The sequence below is a fragment of the Mustelus asterias genome, chromosome 2 (genome assembly GCF_964213995.1).
Source record: "Mustelus asterias chromosome 2, sMusAst1.hap1.1, whole genome shotgun sequence".
Lineage (NCBI taxonomy): Eukaryota > Metazoa > Chordata > Chondrichthyes > Carcharhiniformes > Triakidae > Mustelus > Mustelus asterias.
The window spans coordinates 84,258,581-84,282,980 of record NC_135802.1 but is presented as its reverse complement, the minus strand read 5'-3'; the positions used below and the strand labels follow the sequence as shown (position 1 = coordinate 84,282,980).

General features: G+C 42.6%; 1 protein-coding gene across 5 annotated transcripts in view; it reads right to left on the bottom strand.

Moving 5' to 3' along the window:
* The window catches only part of phf14 (PHD finger protein 14), a 223,041-nt gene that overhangs the window by 102,585 nt on the left and 96,056 nt on the right, over positions 1–24,400 (bottom strand). For all 5 annotated transcript variants that reach the window (XM_078238242.1, XM_078238253.1, XM_078238282.1 and 2 more), the window contains exons 11-14: positions 22,034–22,129; positions 20,398–20,501; positions 11,994–12,125; positions 7,020–7,188 (exon numbers count right to left, since the gene is read on the bottom strand). In XM_078238242.1, coding sequence (XP_078094368.1) covers positions 7,020–7,188; positions 11,994–12,125; positions 20,398–20,501; positions 22,034–22,129 — 501 coding nt within the window. The remainder of the gene's footprint in view (positions 1–7,019; positions 7,189–11,993; positions 12,126–20,397; positions 20,502–22,033; positions 22,130–24,400) is intronic.

Genomic DNA, 24,400 nt, shown 5'->3' with positions numbered 1-24,400 from the left:
CAACTCTCCAGATACTGAAGCAGTCCGTGTTCAAATGCAACAAGATCTGGACAATATCCAGGCTTGGGCTGACAAGTACCATCCATGCCACACAAATGCCAGGCAATGACCATCATCAATAAGACACACTATAACCACCGCCCCTTGACATTCAATGGTGTTACCATCACCGAATCCCCCACTGACAACATTCTTGGGGATACCATTGACCAGAAACTCAACTGGACTTGCCATAAACCGTGGCTACATGAGCAGGTCAGAGGCTAGGAATACTGCAGCAAATAACTCACCTCCTGACTCCCCAACAAGGAACAAGTCAGGAGTGTGATGGAATACTCCCCACTTGCCTGGATGAGTGCAGCTCCAACACCACTCAAGAAGCTTGACACCATCCAGCACAAAGTAGCCTGCTTGATTGACACCACATCAAGGGTAACTGGGTAACAGTGAGGAAGGAGAAAGCTCAGTTGATGGTGAGCACCCCGGTGGATGTGCCCCTTAATAATAAGTACTCCTGTCTGAGTACTAATGGGGTGGACAGCCCACCTGGGGGAAGCAGCGGTGGCAGTGTCTCTGGAGCTGAGCCTGGCCCAGTAGTGCAAAAGGGTAAGGAAAGGAGGGTAGTGCTAATTGGGGACTCTACGGTGAGGGGGTCAGATAGGCGTTTTTGCGGACACAGACGGGACTCTCGGATGGTGGTTTGCCTCCCTGGTGCAGGGGTCCGGGATGTCTCTGGTCGAGTCCCAGAAATCCTGAAGGGGGAGGGAGAGGAGCCGAAGGTCGTGATGCATATAGGTACTGCTGACATAGGTAGGAAGAGGGAAGGGGTCATGAAAAGAGAATATAGGGAGTTAGGTAGACAGCTGAGAAAGAGGAATGCAAAGGTAGTAATCTCGGGATTGCTGCCTGTGCCGCGGGAGAGTGAGAACAGGAATCGGTGGAGAATGAATGCGTGGCTGAGGGACTGGAGCAAGGGACAAGGATTTGGGTACTTGGATCATTGGGACCTCTTTAGGGGCAGGTGTGACCTGTTTAAAAAAGACGGGTGGCACTTGAATCCCAGGGGGACCAATATCCTGGCGGGAAGGTTGGCTAAGGCTACTGGAGAGACTTTAAACTAGAAAGGTTGGGGGGAGGGAATCGAAATGAGGGGACTGAGAGCGAGGAGGTTAGCTCGCAAATAGATAAGGAATGTAAACAGGGTAAGAGGGAGGTTAGACGAGTGATGGAGAAGGGAAGTGCTCAGGCTGAAGGTCTGAGATGTGTCTATTTTAATGCCAGGAGTGTAGTGAATAAAGTGGATGAGCTTAGAGCGTGGATTGCTGCTTCGAATTGTGATGTGGTGGCCATTACGGAGACTTGGATGTCTCAGGGACAGGACTGGGTGCTTCAGGTGCCGGGTTTTAGATGTTTCAGGAAGGACAGGGAGGGAGGCAAGAGAGGGGGGGGAGTGGCACTGTTGATCAGGGATAGTGTCACGGCTGTAGAGAAGGTGGACGCCGTGGAGGGATTGACTACGGAGTCTCTGTGGGTGGAGGTGAGGAACAGGAAGGGGTCGGTAACGTTGCTGGGTGTTTTCTATAGGCCGCCCAATAGTAACAGAGATGTTGAGGAGCAGATGGGGAAACAGATCCTGGAGAGATGTAGGAATAACAGAGTTGTCGTGATGGGAGATTTTAATTTCCCAAACATAGATTGGAATATCCCTAGGGCTAGGGGTTTGGATGGAGAGGAGTTTGTTAGGTGTGTCCAGGAGAGTTTCCTGACACAGTATGTGGATAAGCCTACTAGAGAAGAGGCTGTACTTGATCTGGTGCTGGCTAATGAACCTGGACAGGTGGAGGATCTCTCAGTGGGTGAGCATCTTGGGGATAGCGATCATAATTCTATCTCCTTCACGATAGCATTGGAAAGAGATAGGATCAGGCAGGCTAGGAAAGTGTTTCTCTGGAGTAAAGGGAAATACAGTGTCATCAGGGAGGAAATTAGACGGGTAAATTGGAAGGAGGCATTCTTGGGGAAAAGTACCGAAGGAAAGTGGAGGATTTTCAAGGAATGTTTGTCTGGAGCTCTGCATGACAACGTTCCGATGAGACAGGGGGGTGTTGGTAGGGTACGGGAACCGTGGTGCACGAAGGTTGTGATGAACCTGGTGAATAAGAAAAGAGAGGCGTACAGAAGGTTCAGAGAGCTAGGAGGTATTAAGGATTTAGAGGAGTATACGGGATGTAGGAAGGAGCTTAAGAAGGAAATTAGGAGAGCGAGAAGGGGTCATGAGAAGGCCTTGGCGGGTAAGATTAAGGAGAATCCCAAGGCTTTCTACAAATATGTCAAGAGTAAAAGGATGAGATGTGAAGGCATAGGACCCTTAAAAGGTGAAGGGGGAAAAGTTTGTGCGGAACCGTTAGAAATGGCGGAGCTGCTTAATGAATACTTTACCTCGGTATTCACGGTGGAAAGGGATCTGGGTGGTTGTACTGCTGGTTTGCGGTGGACAGAAAGGATCGAGCATGTGGACATAAAGAAAGAGGATGTGTTGGAACTATTGAATGGCATCAAGGTTGGTAAGTCGCTGGGACCGGATGGGATGTACCCCAGGTTACTGTGGGAGGCGAGGGAGGAGATTGCGGAGCCTTTGGCGATGATCTTTGCATCGTCGATGGAGACGGGAGAGGTTCCGGAGGATTGGAGGATTGCAGATGTGGTCCCTATATTCAAGAAAGGGAACAGGGACAGCCCGGGAAATTACCGACCGGTGAGTCTAACCTCAGTGGTTGGTAAGTTGATGGAGAGGATCCTGAGAGACAGGATTTATGATCATCTAGAGAAGTTTAGTATGATCAAAAGTAGTCAGCACGGCTTTGTCAAGGGCAGGTCGTGCCTTACAAGCCTGGTTGAGTTCTTTGAAAATGTGACCAAACACATTGACGAAGGAAGAGCGGTGGATGTGGTCTATATGGACTTCAGCAAGGCGTTCGATAAGGTCCCCCATGCAAGACTTCTTGAGAAAGTGAGAGGGCATGGGATCCAAGGGGCTGTTGCCTTGTGGATCCAGAACTGGCTTGCCTGCAGAAGGCAGAGAGTGGCTGTGGAGGGGTCTTTCTCTGCATGGAGGTCAGTGACCAGTGGAGTGCCCCAGGGATCTGTTCTGGGACCCTTGCTGTTTGTCATTTTCATAAATGACCTGGATGAGGAAGTGGAGGGATGGGTTGGTAAGTTTGCTGACGACACCAAGGTAGGTGGTGTTGTGGATAGTTTGGAGGGATGTCAGAAGTTGCAGCGAGACATAGATAGAATGCAAGACTGGGCGGAGAAGTGGCAGATGGACTTCAACCCGGATAAGTGTGTGGTGATCCATTTTGGCAGATCCAATGGGATGAAGCAGCAGTATAATATGAAGGGTACCATTCTTAGCAGTGTAGAGGATCAGAAGGACCTTGGGGTCCGGGTCCATAGGACTCTTAAATCGGCCTCGCAAGTGGAGGATGCGGTCAAGAAGGCGTACGGCGTACTGGCCTTCATTAATCGAGGGATTGAGTTTAGGAGTCGGGAGATAATGCTGCAGCTTTATAGGACCCTGGTTAGACCCCACTTGGAGTACTGCGCGCAGTTCTGGTCACCTCATTACAGGAAAGATGTTGAAGCCATTGAAAGGGTGCAGAGGAGATTTACAAGGATGTTGCCTGGATTGGGGGGCATGCCTTATGAGGATAGGTTGAGGGAGCTTGGTCTCTTCTCCCTGGAGAGACGAAGGATGAGAGGTGACCTGATAGAGGTTTACAAGATGTTGAGAGGTCTGGATAGGGTAGACTCCCAGAGGCTATTTCCAAGGGCTGAAATGGTTGCTACGAGAGGACACAGGTTTAAGGTGCTGGGGGGTAGGTACAGAGGAGATGTCAGGGGTAAGTTTTTCACTCAGAGGGTGGTGGGTGAGTGGAATCGGCTGACGTCGGTGGTGGTGGAGGCAAACTCGTTGGGGTCTTTTAAGAGACTTCTGGATGAGTACATGGGATTTAATGGGATTGAGGGCTATAGATAGGCCTAGAGGTGGGGATGTGATCGGCGCAACTTGTGGGCCGAAGGGCCTGTTTGTGCTGTGGCTTTCTATGTTCTATGTTCTATCTACAAACATCCACTCCCTCCACCACCGATGCTCAGTAGCAGCAGTATGCACTATAAGGTGCACTGTAGCAATTCACTAAATTGCACCTTATAAACCCATGACCACTTCCATCAAGAAGGACAAGGGCAGCAGATGCATGGGAACATCACCACCTGCAAGCTCCCCTCCAAGCCACTCACCGTCCTGACGTGGAAATATATTGTCGTTACTTAAAGTTGCTGGGTCAAAATCCTGGAATTCCCTCCCTAATTTCATTGTGGGTCAACCCACATAGCATGGACTGCAGCCATTCAAGGTGGCGGCTCACCACCACCTTAAGGGCAACTAGGGATGGGTAATAAATGAGATGCCCATGTCCCACGAATGAATAACCTACTGTCTCACAAGGTACCGACACATCTATGGAACAGACTTGCAACTGACCTCTTCAGCACCCATGAAGATGGTTTTCTTTGATTGTAATGGATTACTTTTCCAAATTTCCCCATTATCTGTCAATTACATGACACACTGTGCAACCATCGTACACGTCAAATTCTATTTTCAGAGCATCACAGGAGGTTGGTTGGTTCCAACACGAACCCCAATACACTGGATGGCACTTAACATGATGGATGAGAAATGGGCAGTTTTCATTACCGCATTATCCCTAGATCCAATGGAATCCTAACTGTAAAATCCTTGATCATGAAGTGCCTTCAAACAAAACGCAATCTACACGTTAAAACAACACTGCTCACTGCAACGGTTCCTTCAACTGCGGAATTGCTGCTCAGCAGACAAGTGTGGATAAACTTCTCAAGTCATCATTCATGAATACTCCCAGGAGTATATGATTCATTACTTGACAAAAAGCGTGAAGATTAAAGATGCCCATGAACTGCTGGTAGCTAATGGACGACACAACCTGAATACTGGACAGAAAGCTAGTGTACAACTCCTAATAAATGGCTTCCGAAACCCAACAAAAATCACCAGCATATGCCCAGAATCAAGAGAATATCAAGTACAAGCACCAAACAGCCTGATAGCATGTCAAATCAGGACACTATCACCAGAAACATCAAGCAGTCCTATTGCAAACAGAACACGGTCAAAGATACAGCACAAACAAATCACCTCTAACTAGCATTCTGAAAACATACAGCAGTCGCCAACAATCATAACTAATTCTGGACGGATAAGCAAACCACTGATATGGTTAGAGACTTGTAAATTTGTTGCAGTGTTAAAGAACATTTAGACAGAATTTTCTTTTGCTGTCACGTAAATACTTTGATTTTTTAACCTTTAGTTAGAAAAAGGGGAAAATTGAGATATATTGTGCATGCATCTTTAAGGAAGATATGTTAAACTACTGTTAACCACTACCACCTCTACAGGATATGATGTATTAGTCCCATGACTTGTCAGTTTGCAAGCAACAATAGAAGAGATTAGATGGGCAATACTTAGGATCCCAATTACCTCTATCTGTGTACAGTCTTTTTAGATAAAGAACCCACATTATTGTTTCATCAATTTTGGTGCATGATTTTTACTTTAACGTTGAAAAGTGCTGACCATGGAATCACATCTAACAGGTGTTTTGTTTGATTTTGTCAATGTGTGCAGGTTATATTCTGTCTGTTACAAATAAACAAAGGAACTTTCTATTTAAATTGCACAACAAGCAGGTTTTTCAAGCTGCCAATATGCAATGGCTACATTCATGGTATTTTCTGTTAACAGAATGCTGTCGCCAGTTCAAATTGACATCTTGCCTACCACACAATTAAGCAACACCATGAATGAATTTCAGTACAGGTGTGATGCTAAATAAATAGGCCATACACACTAAAAACTGGCTCATCAAATCAAACAGCATGATCCTACAGTTAAACATAGCAGGCAAAGTACAGACCTTTCTCAACCAGCTCTCACTTGGAAAACCCAAAACAAAAGACCTCCTGTTAAAAGTGATTCCAGGATTGGGCAGCACTTGCAACTACACTAACAAGCAATTAAAGATAATCAGTCAAATCCATAACATGGTACATTTATGCTTACTAGAAGCTAAATACATTCATATGCAGGGACCAGTTCTCTGCAAACAAAAGGAATATGTTCAAGCCTTGCACCTTTTTTGAATTACCCAGGAGCTTGGAACCTATCATTCCTCATTATCTTCTCCATGGCAATGCCTCAGCCAATCAATCAACTTGCCAACCAATCAGTACCCCTTTCTCCTGTAGTATAAATTGCTGAGATTGTTTGAAATTTGGCGTGTTTGCATTTGTTGTGATGAGTGCAAAATGAAAAGCTCCAGCAACATGTCTCTCTTTCAGCAAAACACATCTAAAAGTTCTCATCAAATCACTTGCCTTCTCACTTCACTATTTCACACGGACTGGTGTGATTCTAAAATAAGTAACAAGTATATGTTTCGTCATTGAATGTAACATTACATTACATTACTGAAAATAAAATTGAAGTTAACTATTCTAAAATATGATTGTGTGAAACTTGGAACTTCATTTTCCTCATGATAATGATGCACACGTCACACCAAATAATATTATTGGCTTTGGTAAGAATCCTTCAACCTGCTCCTAGTGTTCCTTCTATTAAGGCACACAAATGTTGACTTAAATTCCAGATTTCCTTCAAGAAATTTAGACGCCTGCAGTAGAATTCAACAAATAATTTTAGCCATATCAAAATGTGTGCAAAACACCCATTTCTTTCTTCCTATGAACTGGATAAATATAATACATGATAAACCATTCAATAAGGAACCATTTCCACCCAGTAGAAATTTTTTTAATATAACTTTGGAATAAACTGATTACATCATTGCATAACCCCTATATCATAAAATTGCAGAAAAATGATACAGGAAGGAGGATTAAGTTACCATATTTTTGTTCATGATCTTCTTTGGTTCAATTACAATATCCAATGGAGTGAATTTCACAGGTTCCTTAATCTGCCTCCTTGATCTCTTGGTCCCATCTGGTAATGTTTCCATAGTGATATCTGCTTCCAAGTCACTACTACCTGCTTGGTCACATTCGGAGCACTGCCTGTGGGACAAAACAGATTAGCAATATAGTACAAACTTATCTGGACTGGCTGCATTAATACGGTGACTATGAAAGCAGAACAGTAGCTGGGTTATCAACACATGACTCAGCTTCAAATTCCCCAAAGACTTTCCACCACCTTAATGGCATGAGTCAGGGTGTGAAGGATTAGTCTCCACTTGCCTAAGTAGAGCTCTAATAACATTCAAGAAGCTCAACACTATAAAAGGCCAAAGCAGTCTGTCTGACTGCACCCTATTCACCACCTGAAACTTCCACTCCCTCCACTACCAGCACAATACAAATGCAGTGTGTACCATCCATTGCAGCAGTGTGCTAAGGCTCCTTCAAGAGCACGTTCCAAATCCATGACCTCTATCACCCAGAAGAACAAAGACAACAGGTACATGGGAACACCACCACATGCAAGTTTCCCTCCAATTCACACATCATCCTGACTTAAAAGTATATTGCCTTTCTTTCATTTTCATTGGATCAAACCCATGGGATTTCCTCCCTAATCGCACTGTGGGAGTACCTTCACCATATGGACTGTAGCAGTTCGAGAAGGCAGCTCACCAACTTCTCAAGTACAGTTAGGGAATTAGGGATTGGCAACAAATGCCAGTGACATACACACTGCAAATTATTAAAAGAGACCAAGAAGAATTGCATAATCTTTCTGATGGAATTTTAACATTCAGGTGCAGAGCTCTCTCTTTTGGGGTCAAGTGCTATCATCCATCAAGCTTTTCTACTGATGGCAATGGGTTATATATTTTTACCTTGCAAACATTTAGTCAATATTGCAAAGCTGGCAGTTGGCAAGACAAGCTCATTGAGAGAGCTGGTCACAGTTATCAATGCATTTTTCATTTCCATTGCACACAGTCTGAGTATCCTGAAAAAAAATCATTTCAGACCTATCTGAAATGGGAGAGAATTGTATAAGGAAACTGGTCAATTGCTTTGAACACAGAAGTATGAGTGAACAGAAATTCACTCAATGATTCAGAACTAAATGAAGTACATAAAAGATTAAAAGATGAGACACTTCTCCCCTTGAGGGTTCTTAACAGGAACATAAACCGTGTATCTTCAAATAGGTCAAGGCCCATGACAAATTCAATCATGCCTAGCTTATAAATATGTTTTAAAATCTCATGAACCACAAAGAAAAGGGCTAGGAATTTTCAAAAGAATCACAGCTTTTTGGATAGCTTTAGACATTTATACACTTTCCATTACCTCCAAAGGGATTCATAAAGACACAACAAAGATGAAAAAGAACAATCAATAAAACTCAATTTCTCTACAATAATCTTATCTTGCAGAGTGTGCTCAGACTAATTAAAGGTGAAACCTAAGTTGGTGATCAGCGCAGCTCAAGCATGAAATTCACAACAAGAACAGATGCCAGTTCTACAAAATAGGATTTATATTCACCTAGCACACATTACCAGCAATGCACCAAGATTACCTTTCTGTAAAGAATTTGGCTGGTTATAAATAATGGCCATATATAAAGAAATAAATTTACATTTAAAACAAAAATGCTGTTTTCTTCTCATAAAAGTAAATGGAAAAAAGAAAAATTTGCCACAGAAAATTAAGATCTAATTTGCAGTCCATACACAAAACTACAACCATACTGACTGGAACCTTACAAGTAATGCCTTAATATAATGCCAATGTTATGTTATAATACCCTTAATTTATTCAGCTGGTTGCATGTTTTAAGTGTCTAAAGTTTACTGAGCTTTCATACACACGTACAAATTAGGAGTAGGCCATTCGGAGGGTTGAGCCGGCTCCACCATTCAATAAAATCGTGACTGATTTCATTTTAACTTCACATTCCTGCCTACCCGATAACCTTTCACCCGCTTGCTTATCAAGAATCTATCTACTTCTGTCTTGAAGATATTCAAAGACTCTGCCTCAACCACCTTTTGAGGAACTGAACTCCGAAGTTTCTCAACTCTCAATGTATTTTCCTCAGCTGTCTTAAATGAGTGACCCAATATTTTTAAAACAGTGGCCCTTCATTGTAAAATTTTCTGTAAGAGGAAATATCCTTTTCACATCCACCCTGTCAAGTCCCTTCAGGACCTTACATGTTTCAATCAAGTCATCTCACTCTTTTAAACTCCAGCAGACACAAGTCACCCGGACATACTCTCTTCCATCTTCTTCTCTCGGGAAAAAGATGAATGGCAGAGCAAAGTGTGCAGAAGATGCTGAAAGTCTGCAAAGGGATATAAATAGTCTGAGTGGGAGGGTCTAGCAGATGGAGTACAATATTGGTAAATGTGAGGTCATCCATTTTGGTAGGAATAACAGCAAAATGGATTATTTAAACGGTAAAAAATTGCAGCATGATGCTGTGCAGAGGGACCTGGGTGTCCTGGTGCAAGAATCACAAGGAGTTGGTTTGCAGGTGCAGCAAATGGAATTTTGTCCTTTGTTGCTAGAGGGATGGAGTTTAAAAACAGTGAGGTTATGTTGCAGCTGTATAAGGTGCTGGTACAGTTTTGGTCTCCTTATTTGAGAAAGGATATACTGGCACTGGAGGGGGTGCAGAGGAGATTCACAAGGTTGATTCCGGAGTTGAGAGGGTTGGCTTATGAGGAGAGACTGAGTAGACTGGGGCTATGCTCATTGGAATTTAGAAGAATGAGGGGAGATCTTATAGAAACATATAAGATTATGAAGGGAATAGATAAGATAGAAGCAGGGAAGTTGTTTCCACTGGCAGGCGAAACTAGAACTAGGGGGCCTGGCCTCAAAATAAGGGGGAGCAGATTTAGGACTGAGTTGAGGAGGAACGTCTTCACACAAAGGGTTGCGAATCTGTGGAATTCCCTACCCAGTGAAGCAGTTGAGGCTACCTCATTGAATGTTTTTAAGGCAAGGATAGATAAATTTTTGAACAGTAAAGGAATTAAGGGTTATGGTGAGCGGGCAGGTAAGTGGAGCTGAGTCCATGAAAAGATCAGCCATGATCTTATTGAATGGCGGAGCAAGCTCGAGGGGCCAGATGGCCTACTCCTGCTCCTAGTACTTATATTATGTACCAACCGACTCAAGAACAGCTTCTTCCCTGCTGCCATCAGACTTTTGAATGGACCTACCTTGCATTAAGTTGATCTTTCTCTCCACCCTAGCTATGATTGAAACACTACATTCTGCACTCTCTCCTTTCCTTCTCTATGAACGGTATGCTTTGTTTGTATAGCATGCACGAAAAAATACTTTTCACTGTATACTAATACATGTGACAATAAATCAAATTCTAACATTCCTCACGTGACAACCTTCCCATTGCATCTAGTGAACCTTCTTTGAACTGCTTCCAATGCACTTACATCTTTCTTTAAATAAATAGACCAATACTGTGCACAGTACTCCAGATGTGGTCTCACCAATGCCCTGTATAACAAGCATAGCCACCTTATCCTTGTATTCAATTCCCTTTGCAATAAAATATAATATTCCATTTGCTTTGATAATTACTTGCTGCACCTGCATACGAACTTTTGCGATTTATGCACTAGGATACCCAATGACAGACTCGTACACACTACAAACTCACACTGAAAGCGGTTACATTGTTGAACAAACTAAACTATATGACTAATGTCCAATTCGAATGGTCACAAATAATTCACAATGTCAGATAAACTCTTGTAAATCATTGTGTTACGCAGTCACTCATCAGTAGTACTAAGGTATTGAGTAAAGATAAAACATGTGGCATACTTTGCAATTTCCAACCCAATGGGTTCTACCATGCCCTAACTTGCAGCTGGTAGTGTTCTCATTTACAGAATCACAACATTTTTATGGTGCAGGAGGCCATTTGGCCCATCTTGTCTGCACCAGCTCTCCAAATGAGCATCATGACAGTGCCATTCCTCTGCACATTCAAGTAGTCATCTAATGACCTCTTGAATGCCTCGATTGAATCTGCCTCCACCACACTTCCAGGCAGTGCATTCCAGACCCAAACCACTTAGAGTCATAGAAGTTTACAGCATGGAAACTTGCCCTTCGGCCCAACTTGTCCGTGCTGCCCTTTTTTTAACGGCTAAGTTACTCGCAATTACCCACGTTTGGCCCATATCCCTCAATAGCCATCTTACTCAAGTAACTGTCTGAACGCTTTTTAAAAGACAAAATTGTACCTGCCTCTACTACTACTGCTTGTTGCGTGAAAAAGTTTTTTTCCACTTCACATTTGCTCCTTTCGCAAATCACTTTAAATCTGTGCCCTCTTGTTCTTTATCCTTTTACACGCTGGAACAGTTTTTTCCTACCTACTCTGTTCAGCCCCCTCCTGATTTTGAACATCTCTATCAAATCTCCTCTTAGCCTTCTGTTCTCCAAGGAGAACAGTCCCAACCCCTCCAATCTATCCTCATAACTGAAGTATCTGATCCTTGGAACCATTCTTGTAAATTACTTTTGCACTTTGTTCATATCCTCCTTATAGTGTGGTACCCAAAACTGTACACAATATTCCAGCTGAGGTCCAACTAGTGTCTTGTATATGTTCAGCATTATTTTCTTGCTCCTGTACTCTTTGCCCATATTAATAAAGCCTAGATATGACATGCTTTATTAACTGCTCTCTCCACCTGTCCTGCCAACTTCCATGATATAAATCCAGGTCCCTCTGCTCCTGTACACTTTTAAGAATTTTACCTCCATTTATATTGCATCTTCTGCCCTTGTCCTTCTTTGTGGTAGAGGTTTCAAAGGTGCTGTCAAGGAATATGTCATTATCGCTGAAGGATTCTTACCAATAACTATTTTTCGTCTTCTTGGGCATCCTGGTGAGGGGTGGGTCTAGGCAGCCAAGATGGTAGTAGAGTTTGCAAGTGTCACACAGGACAAGAAGGTGCTGGTCATGATTCTTCTTACAAATTCCACAGCTGCAATTAACAATCAAAATATTTAATTGTAAAATATTAACTCAAAAATCAATACAACACCAATTTTCAGTACATAAAACATTAACATTCACTGCATGTTGATTTCCAGTTGAACAAGTGACAAAGGCTCATGGTGGGGGTCCAAATACTCAAGGCTATTAAAATGTCATGCAAAGGTACAGAAAATAATCAAAAGAGCTAATGAAATGCTGCCTTTTATATCCCAAAGACTACATACAATACAAGAGATAGAAGTTACAGTTATTCAAAACCTTGGTTAGACTGCACCCGAGGTACTTTGTTCAGTTCTGGACCTCACACGTTAGGAAGGTTATACTGACCTTAGAAGAAGTGCAGCATAATTTACTAGAATGAGACCTGGACTACAAGAGTTAAATTATTGGAAAGAATACACAAACTAGGATTGTATTCCCTTGATTTAAGAAGGTTAAGTATTTAATTTGACCAAAGTTTCAAGACATTAAGAGGAATAGGCAGGCTAAAGAAACTATTTGTGCCATCTTGGGAGGTTAGAATGAGAGGCATAGTCTAAAAAGGTAGAGTTCTAACTTTCACAAGTGAAATTAGGAAACATTGCCACACACAAAAGGTAGTAGAAATTTGGAATACTTACACAAACGGCATTTGATGCGAGTTCATGTGTCAGTTTTAAATCTGAGACTGCCAGTTTTTTGGTTAATTAAGGAATGGAGAAACAGGCTCAAGAAGTTAAATGGTCTATGCACACGCTCAATTAGTATGCAATGGGGGTAAATGTGTTCAGCAGCGCCACTTGAGGGACAAGCAGCGTAGCAGTGTTATGAGTCATTATCCATAGCTTTTATTAACAATATCAATGAGGAAACCCAAAGTCCATGTAGGTAGCAAGGCACAATGCTGCCTGCGTCCAAGGAATCAATGCACATTGTGCAGCACCACTTCAGGTGGCACTGCACAAACATATTTCCCATGGTCAAAAATAGTGTGGAGAGCAAGTTTTACTTCCACGAGTGTGTGGGTTCGTGAGGGGGTTGAAGGGTTTAAAGTGCTGAAATTGACATGTCAGGAAACTTGGTCCAACCAATTAAGTTCCATTTTAAATTTGTACCACAGTTGAGGAGAGATGACCAGAAACATCCAATAACACAAGAGTGAGCTCAAACAGGAGCCTTTTCTTCAAGAGACCTGCCACTCAACAGAAAAGAGGGATGAGCAGAGTGCAGTTTGTCACAGACACGAGGGACATCAATTTAAACTGCGCTCAATTTCCCACTTCATAGAATCTCACAGTGCAGAAGAGGCCCTTCGACCCATCAGGTCTGCACCAACATTAGGGAAACACCCGATTTCCCACCTAATCTCATTTACCAGCACTTGGCTCATAACCTTGAATGTTATGATGTGCCAAGTGCTCATCCAGGTACTTTTTAAAGGATGTGAGGCAACTCGCCTCTACCTCCCAGGCAGTGCATTCCAGACCGCCACCACCCTCTGGATAAAAAGGTTTTTCCTCACATCTGTCCTAAACCTCCTGCCCCTGACCTTGAACCTTTGATCCCTCGTGACTGACCTTTCAACTGAGGGGCTCCTTATCCACTCTGTCCATGCTCCTCATAATCTTGTACACATCAATCAAGTCACTCCTCGGTCTTCTGTGCTCCAACAAAAACAACCCCAGCCTATCCAACCTCTCTTCCTAACTTAAATGTTCCATTCCAGGCAGCACCCTGGTGAATCTCCTCTGCACCCCTGCCAGAGTAATCACATCCTTTCTATAATGTGGCAACCAGAACTGCACAAATATTCCAGCTGTGGCACCACCAAAGTTCTATAAACCTCCAACATGACTTCCCTGCTTTTGTAATCTATGCCTCGATTGATAAAGGCAACTATTCCATATGCTTTTTTCACTACCCAGCTAACATGCACTTCCGCCTTCAGAGATCTATGGGCAAACACATCAAGGTCCTTTAGTTTCACAGAGCTTCCTAGTGTCATGCCATTCATTGAATACCTCCATGTCAAATTATTCCTTCCAAGTGTATCACCTCACACATTTCAAGGTTTAATTCAATCTGCCCATTTGACCATCTCATCTATATTTTCTTGCAACCTAAGACATTGAGCCTCACTGTTAACCACCCGGCCAATCTTTGTGTATTCCGCAAACTTACTAATCCTACCGCCCACACAATCATCTGTCATTTATATAAATGACCAATTGGACACTGGCTTCCAGTCACTAATGCAGCCTTCTGTCATCACTCTGTCTCCTACAACTGAGCCAATTTTGAATCCACTTTATCAAATTACTCTGTATCACATGTGCTTTTGCCTTCTTTATAAGTCTCCCATGTGGAACCTTGTCAAAGGCTTTGCTCAAATCCATATAAACTATATCAACTGCACTACCCTCATCTACACACCTGGTCACCACCTCCAAAAATTCAATCAAATTTGATCGGCATGACCCTCCTCTGACGAAGCCAGGCTGACTCTCCTTGATCAAGCCTTGCCTCCCCAAGCGGAGATAGATGATCTCCTTCAAACGTTTCTCCAATAGTTTCACTACCACTGACATGAGACTCTCTGGTCTGTCGTTTCCCAGCTCATCTCTGCAACCCTTAAATACTTCAACGGGACTATTTTTATAAAGTCATTTTTTCTGTCACCAGATGCCTGCAGCAGCTTCAAGGTAACAATGACCACAGTGACAAGGAGTCTGGTCCAGCTACCAAACAAAAGAAAAACCTTAGCAAGGTGTAATCTCTCAATGGTGCTAATTGCCAAAACACCACAACTTCAACAAAGAGAGCAGCAGTCAGTTAACCCAATACCAATGTAGCCAAGAAAAAAATGGAATCCTGACTCTGATTAAGCACCTAGGTTCCAGCCTTGGGAGAATATATCCGGTGTCCAACACTGTGGTGGTGTCACTTGACTTCCTTCCCCAAATTGCACTGTGACCTCATCTGTTGGAACTGAATTCCAGCAATTCCTGTTTGACCAGCAAGGTGAACAGAACTCCAGAAAAGAACCTGTGCTGTCATCAAGCTAATGGCAGCAAAAAGACCTCAGACTCTCATCAAACCTGCCAACTGCTGGAACCTCGGAATTCGTGCTTCCTGACTGACTCATCTTACATGCCTTCTCCTGTTGTGCCTCTCCTGTTGCACTCTGGAAAAATGAGGGCATTCTACAATCAGCCAACCTTCTCACTGAAGGAACATTACAGGTGACTCAGGATTCTGGATACTGAACACAAATAATACCAATACTTGTATTTTATTGTAGTCATGCCCCGAACCTGTTTCCTTTGTCCTTATCCCACATTTAGTGTGTTAAAAAATGGGTGAACGTTGCAAAACCCCTCTAGCATGTGTGTGTATGTGTAAAAAAAATAAACCAACCCTTTTATTTTCGTCTTGTCTCAAGTTTGCTATGCAAGTCAATAATAGGAGTGGAACATTCCCAAATTTAAGGGTTGGGGAAAATATATCGCCATTTATAAAGGGTGAAATCAGAATTTTTTAAAAACACCCGTTTACGGATGGGTAGAAAGTGAGAAAATCAGGGCAGTTTAAATTGACCCCCCTCCTGTCTGTTACAGCTTCATAAATCATCTTTGTTGGTGTAAAAAAACAGGTATTGTCAAACTAATTAAAAAATTAAAGAATATTAGCTAGGTTGCTACAAAATTACTGGAAAGAACCTACCGTGTTCAACCTGGCTCAGCTTAGGGTTTTTTTTGTTATATGCAATTTAAATCATACTATAATAAATTATTTCAGGAAAAAGGGCACGCAACATCAAAACATTCACAATCGTGGCTACTGCTGTCAAACCCGGCATTTATTGCACATTCCGAATTGTCCTCACAAAGGTTCCGGTGGGTCAACTTGCTGAATCACTGCAGGACATGTGTTGAAGGTACTTCCAAAGCACTGGTAGAATTCCAAGATTTTGACACAGCAACAATAAAGAAATAGCAAATTATTTACATCAAGATGGTGCATGATTTAGAAAGGAGGTGGCATCGTCCACAGGTCAAATGCACCTGATGCCCTTATCCTTCCATATGGCAGAGCTTGCTGATTTGTGAGGTTCTTTTGAAGGATCTTTGGCAAGTTGCTGCAGTGCATCTGTAGATGGTACACACTGCAGCCATATTGTACTGATGATGGAGGGAATGCATTTTTAAGGTGCAAGGTTATTATAGCAGCCCACTTGTTCAAGATCAAACAAATGGGCTGTTATAATAAAACCTGGAAATGCTGGAAACACTCAGCAGGTCTTGCAGCATCTGTGGAAAGAGAAACAGTTAAAGATTTAGGTTAGGGCCTTTCATTAGAAGTTGGCTGCATTGTCCTGGATGATAATCTGTTTCTTGACTACTGTTGGAGCTGCATTCGCCCAAGCTAGTGAAGAGTTTTCTATTATTTCTGGAAGGGCTTTGGAAAATTCGGTGGCGAGTTATTCAATGCAGAATGTCCATAAAGGGCCTGGGTAAAGTATACTGTCAGAGGGGGTCGGTGCGACTCAATGGGTTGAAAAGCCTCCTTATGCACTGTAGGGATTCTATGATTCTCATCAAATATAATATACTAAATTGAAAGAGCAGAATTGCTTTCTCTTGGCTGCGGTGTTTGGCTTTGGCTGGTGAGAATAGAGGAGGTTAAAGGGGTTGAATGCTAAGGTGCCACAGGAAAGTGAGAGGCTGTTGGGGGTGACTGAAGAGTGGACCAGGGTATCACAGAGAGACTGGCACGTCAGAATGCTGAAAGGGGAGGGAAGGAGAAGATATATTTGGTGGTGGATGATCTATTGAAGACGGAGTCTGGTGGGGTAGGTGGTGAGGACAGAGGGTAGCCTATCATAGTCTGGGAGTGGGGGGGGGGAAGGAGGACAAGGGGTGACGGCAGCTGTGTAAAATAAATCAGACATGGTGGAAGGCTCTGTCAGCAATGAAGATGGAGAAACCAGGAGAACAAAATAAAGTCCTTCCGGGGTAACAAGCAAATTAAATTTTCTAGTTCAGGGTGAGAGCAGGAAGTGGCACCAATACATCAATGCACAAAAAAAAAGGAAAAAAAGAATGCTCCACACATTCCACAAAAAGGCAAAGAAACTCGAGCCACAGAGGTACACACAACACCACCTTTTATTTGGAAGAAATTAATGGAAGTGAAACAGAAGTTGTTCAATGTGGGAAGAGGTTCATGATGTGGAGATGCCGGCATTGGACTGGGGTAAACACAGTAAGAAGTTTAACAACACCAGGTTAAAGTCCAACAGGTTTATTTGGTAGCAAAGGCCACACAAGCTTTCGGAGCCCCAAGCCCCTTCTTCATCTGAAGAAGGGGCTTGGGGCTCCGAAAGCTTGTGTGGTTTTTGCTACCAAATAAACCTGTTGGACTTTAACCTAGTATTGTTAAACTTCTTACTGGAAGAGGTTCAAGCAGGGTGAAGAAGAGTGCTGGTAGATGGGACTGATTGGGCCTCCATTCAAGAAAGAAGCAAAGAGCTCTTGGATCATACTGGTAGGGGGCTTGAGGTCCAGAGGGATTGGACATCCCTGATTAAGACGTGCTCTCATTTCACCTCTGGAATTCAGCTCATCCACTGACTGAAGATGGTTGTAAACTCTTCAGCTTTGTTTTTTTCCACTCATGTGATGTGGGGTGTTCATGGAGCCTCCTCCACCTATCAGTTGTGAAATAGTACTGGATAAAAGCAAATTACTGCGGATGCTGGAATCTGAAACAAGAGAAAATGCTGGAAAATCTCAGCAGGTCTGGCAGCATCTGTAAGGAGAGAAAAGAACTGACGTTGAGTCCAGATGACCCTTTGTCAAAATTAAAAGGCATAGAAAGTGGGAGATATTTATACTGCAGGGTGAGGGAATGCAAGATAGTCATAGCCACAAAAGCATGGGGAAAGACTGCTAATGGCAGCCCGCAGAGAGAATAGAAGATGTGAATGGCCAAACAGCAGAGAAGATTTCAGCTATTTATGGCCTGTTGCTTCTGCTGTTTCGCTATGTTGCAGTTTCACCAGAATGGCACTTCAGTTTTGGTACATCTGGTGGTACTCCTGATATATTTTTTATACTCTTCATTGAACCATAGAAACTAGGAGCAGGGGCAAGCTGTTCAGCCCTTTGAGCCGGCACTGCCATTCAATATGATCATGGCTGATCATCTATCACAATGCCATTCTCCCACTTTCTTCCCATTCTGCCAACCAGCATTGATTTCCTGGCTTGATTGCATTAATAAAGTGAGGGATGTTCCAAGCCACGAGGTTAAAATTTGGGTGGAATACAATTCTGCTGCTGCTGAACTGAGCTGCTAGATGTGTTGAGTCCATCATATTTAGTGCAGTGGTTGTGCCACACAATACGATGTAGCATGTCCTCAGTGTGAAGGTTGAATTTTGCCTCCACAAGGACAGTGTTTCTCCTACCAAAACAGTCCTAGACAGACAACTGTGGCAGATCGAAAGTGTGTTAGAAACTCAGTTTACGTATATTAATGATGTTTATACCCAAGTTATAGTAGCAGACTAAGGAGCTCTGAGAATGTCTACTTCCCATGTGTTTGCAAATACATGCAGCATGAAACAAAAAAATCAGTATTGTAGTAAACATAATTTAGAAATCATAGGATCGCAGATTACTCCCTTAGGTGAGAATATAGCCCACAACAATGCAGATCATGATTGCTGAGTTCATTTTGAGCATGGCTAGTTAGCAAAAAGTGTAAATTCAGAGTAGCAACATGTGAATTCATGCTTCGTCTTTCCCCAGCTGCTGAGTTCATTAGCACACTGTTGTAATATAAAGGTCAGGTGGAAGAGGGATGTCACTATATGCTACTCACATACTAGTCTAAAGTACCATTGACAAAGACTGGGAATATGTCACCAAACTACTTTTTAAAAAAGCTACATAATATACTTTGAAAGCAAAAAAAAAACACAGAAAAAGTGACATTTCAAAGAAATGTAGATGGTTCAGTCAGATTAGTGGCATGCCATATTATCATACCATCAAGGAGCCCTAGCCAAACTGGAATCAACGGAATTAGGGGAAACCCCTCTGCTGGTTGGAATCATAGCAAGCACAAAGGAAGATGGCTGTGGTTGTTGGAGGTCAGTCATTTCAGTTCCAGGACATCACTGCTACAGTTCCTCAGGGTAGTGCCTGAGGCACATTTCTTCAGCTGCTTCATTAATGACCTTCCTTCCATCATAAGGTCAGAAGTGATAATGTTCGCTGATGATTGCACCATTCGCAACTCCTCAGATGCTGAAACAGTCCATGTCCAAATACAGCAAGACCTGGATAATATTGAGGCTAGGGCTGACAAGTAGCAAGTAACATTCGCACAACACAAGTGCCAGGCTATGACCATCTCCAGCGAGAGAGAATCCAACCATCGCCTCTTGATAATTCAATGACATTATCATAGCCGAATCCCCCACTATCAACATCCTGGGATTTACCATTGACCAGAAACTGGACAGGAACTGTGGCTACAAGAGCATGTCAAAGATTTGGAATCCTGGGGTGGATAAACTACCTTCAGACTCCTGACCATTACTAACAAGACACAGTCAAGAGTGTGATGGAACTCTGTCTACTTGCTTGGAGAGTGCAATTCCAACAACACACAAGCTTGACACCATCCAGGACAAAGCAGCCCGCGATTAGCATTCCATCTACAAACATTTACCCCCTCCACCACCAATGCACAGTGGCAAGTGCTGTACCATCCATCCCATGACCACCACCAGATTTTAGAAGCACAAAGGCAGCAGACCATCGGAAGACCACTTCGAAGTTCCCCTCCAAGCCACTCACCATTCTGACTAGCAAATATATCGCCATTCATTCACCGTTCACCGTTACTAGGTCATAATCCCAGAACTCCTTCCCTAACAGCACTGCGGCTGTACTACACCACAGGCACTGTAGTAGTTCAAGGTGGCAGCTCACCACCATTTCCTAAAGGGCAATAAATTCTCGCCAAACTAGCAATGCCCACATCCCAAAAATGAATAAAAAAACACATTGATGCCAACACAAGAAATGTATTCACATCTGAACAGCAGCCACAATTTTGCACATTTTAAAATGAAACATTTTTATACAAAATATAAAGGGAAACATCCCTGGATGTGGGAGTGGACATACAGAATTAATTTAACCAATTGCATAAGCTAGACAGACTCGAATGTGCTTATAAAATTTATCAAATGTTGTTAGTACCTGTACAATACTGCTGGAGGCGCTAATGATTTCAAAGTTCCTCCATCCTTCTTACTTGGTCGCCGTTCCTTGGGAGTACGGAGAATCACAGGGAAATTCAATTTCTGTTAATTTAAAGATTTTTTTTTTTAAAAGTGAATTGGACAAGGGGATAGGTAGCAAGTAATCAAAAACTGAGCACTGTAGCAGGAAGCTTATCTTGGCAATATATATATTTTAGATGCACAACATTTTAATTCCTGAGCACAAGGGTTTTAAATCAATTGTAAAACAACAGTTTACATAAAAACATAGAAAAGCTTTAGAGAATACTAATTTCCACAAGTTTTCAAAGTGATAGACAAGGAAATGTTACTTTATGTTGGGAAAAACACCACCCTTGACAAAAGAATATTGAAGTAGTTTATTTTTCACAGCATTCAAATACATTGGTGCTCCATAGGTTAATTAGAAAAATTATCTTATTGGACCAAACTCCCCACAAAACAGACAAGATTCTCTTTGGGTTTCCACTAATCTGCAGCATGCTCGCTTCCCAGACAACAACCATCTATCAAAGTCATTTCACAGTGGCCCTGTGGGCCTGCATCTGTTCAGCCAACTGGAAAAATGTGTCATGCAATCTGTGTAAATGAATCCTGCTGCTGCCGGTTTTACTGCATGCAGTTGGAAATGTATTAGCAAGTCCCGTTGCCACTTATGCTTTGCTATTTTCTGACTTGGCATAAGGTACCAAAACTAAGATATCGCAGTTGATAAGCAAAGCCCATTTTAAGCATCACCCAATTGCATTAAGTTTTCAGTTTTACTAAGTAACCACAGCGCCATTTTTGTCAGTTTTACTTGAAAATGCATATTCTGTTTTCGCTAATGGCTGTGCATCCTCTCCATCCATTCCTAACCCCAGATAATAAAATTACCATTCAAAATGCAAAGGATAAAGATTTTATTGAAAGGGCTTTTATAGTACTTGATTTATCTGCTCTGCATATACTTTGGAGTTATGCTTTATATCCTATTTGGATTATTTACATATTATCTTGTATGCATTGATAGTGATGCTAATTAACTCACCACCCCTTCCAAAAATAACTTCACCAATTAGAAATTGTGAAAAGAAATTCCCTTCTCCCTTAAAGAAATGATAAACCAACTCCCAAATTATAATTGCACATTGTGGCGCAACTGTCTGTCACTAATGAAAAGGCTGAGTAGAATTTAATCAGTATTCATGCTATCCAAGAAGCTGCCTTCATTAATCGAAACAAGATGGCTAAAATTATTAGATATTTATTTAGTGTATCGACATTAGTTCTACCCAGCTTTGTAATACTATACAATTGAAAAACGAAATGCAGTGGGGTTGAGTGGGGGACTCAGGTCAATCATACATGACAGGTTAATCAATTACTGCAAATGGAAAGAAATAAGTATATTCTGCAAACAAGATAGCTATTATAACTTTCAAAGAAACCAAAAGAACCTTGCAGGTGGCATGACTGCAAGTTAATTTCAATCAGAAATCATTACTCTCAGAGTACTGTTGATCAAATAGATTTTTTTCAGGTACTAAATTGCAGCGGGGTGGGGGGCAACATGGATTAAAGCAGCCATTCAGAAGATTGCATCTACCAACCTGCCCAACGATGTTACTGAGTGTACTCCACAGTGTCTGACCTTCTCGACGTAATTTACCATTCATATTTCTTAGATTTTCTAGAGATTCAAACAACTAGATAACAGAGGAAATAAATAAGCAACGAAAATAAAGTGCAAGATATTAAAACAAAAAAAAATACATTCATCATTCCAGGCCTGCCTTTTTGTTTTACTGTCTATAGGAGGCACTCTAAACTTACAAGTTCACAATGTTTGAGAAAGCAGACAACACATGCAAGCTGTAAAAAAATTCCAAACAGTAAATCCCTCCAGGGGTTAGTGATAGAATGGGTAGGGGTTGGGTGGCGGTCAATAAACAGAAATGTGCTGTTGGCCAGGGCAACTCTGAAGTGATGTAAAAATATGAGGAATTCATTGGGAGAATTTAATCAATTGTCTATGCCACACATGTGTAAATAGGACAAATTTCTTTTGAAGGGAAAAAATGAGTGCCAACTATAACGCAACCTCTGTCTATCCTATCATTGAGCAACATCTATGTACAATCCCAGCAAGTAATATATTTAGAACCATAGAATTTACAGTGCAGGAAGCCACCATTTGGCCCATCAAGCCTGCATCAACAACAATCCCACTCAGGTCCCATCCCCATAGCCCCACATATTTCCACTCCTAGTCCCCCTGACACTAAGGGGCAATTTATCATGGCCAATCAACCTAATCTGCACAGCTTTGGAGTGTGGGAAGAAACCAGAGCACCCGGCGGAAACCCACGCAGACACAGAGAGAACATGCAAACTCCACACAGTGACCGGAGGTCGGAATCGAACCTGGATCCCTGGCGCTGTGAAGCAGCAGTGCTAACCACTTTGCCACCATGCTTATTTGGCCGTTTCACCAGCTAAACTGTGTTCCGGTAACATTGCAGGAAAAGGAAAGCCACTCATGAGCTCAGACGAATGCAAAAATGTCATTGGTGGAAACAGAATGATGCACCAGCAGAGAAAAAGCTACGAGAGAAAGCATTTTAAGGGTGAATTCTAATGAGATAATCAAGAATAGTTTGTGTGCAATTTTGTTTAGCTTTTAAATGTCACACCAGCATTTAAGTTTTCTTATGTATTAAATAGAAAGGTGTAATAGACAGGAAACACGCTGGCAAACGAGTGATGAGGGGGTAGGGGGAGAGAGAGCGAAAGCAAGGATAAAGGCATGGCTGGCGGGTGGGGGGGGGAAGCAACACCAGGGAACTGCGAATTACACTTAAGGCCACAGTTAGCAGTAATTTTGCAATTCTCACTGGCATTTTCCTGTTGGAAGGAATGTGCCACCCCTTGGCTACATGCGGAGACTGCCAACTAATTAGAAGCAGCCAGCCTGTGGCAGATTGGTGAAAAATTGGAGCGGGAGCCAAGGGGCACAGGTCACAGAGCGTGTTCGGGTTTGGGGGGGGGGGGGGGGGAGGGTGGAGAAGGAAGCATGCTCGGCGGAGGGCTTGGGAGCACAAAACTTTCTTCCCTAACAGCATTGTGGGTATACCTACACCTCTGGGACTGCAGCAGTTCAAAAGAGCAGCTCACCATCCCCCACTTAACGGCAATTAGGGTCGGGCAATAAATGCTGGCCCAGCCAGCGACGCCCACATCGTGTAAATGAATAACAAAGAACAATGGCTATGACAAATCAAAATTCCACACTGGGAACTCCAGATTAGCCAAATTTATCCAAGCTGGTCATATGATCGCACTGACCACAGTGGAGTTGGACCACACCAGAGCATGAAATCATGGGGCACTGGGTGAGCCAACATTTGACATCAAGATCTCCTATGAAAGGACGTACAAAAGTTGAGAGTATGGCTAAATCTGAGAGAAATTTAAAAGCATTATTGAAGTAAGTGACATTGACACTCAAGACTTGATTCCTCAGCTCCCATACAGGAGTGAGCAGTAAGAATTCACCACCGGCCCTAGCCTATCTCAATATCTTTCGCTCCAGTCCAGTAATTTGCTCTTGAAGGTCCTCCTTAAATGTACTTTCCCAGGTCTTTAACTGGCTCCACCTTCTTTTTCCAAATAAAAGTGTCCATTCTACTGCCGCACTTCGGATCCGGGAGGTAAAATATGTGCCCTGCCAGCATCAGTTGTCTTTCTATTATATCCCATAGGTGCATCACGCCAGTCCTCTATAGGAATTCTTTGTTTATGATACCATCTCTCCAAGTGATATCCAGCATCTTACTTAAGACAACTTGCAACCAATTTACATGAAACCTCTGCAGTTGCCCTGCATGCCTCACTGGCATAGATTGCAGTTGATACTACTATGGACATGTAGAGATGCAGCTTCATGGCAGTGTTCATTTAGAGAATCACAAAGTGTT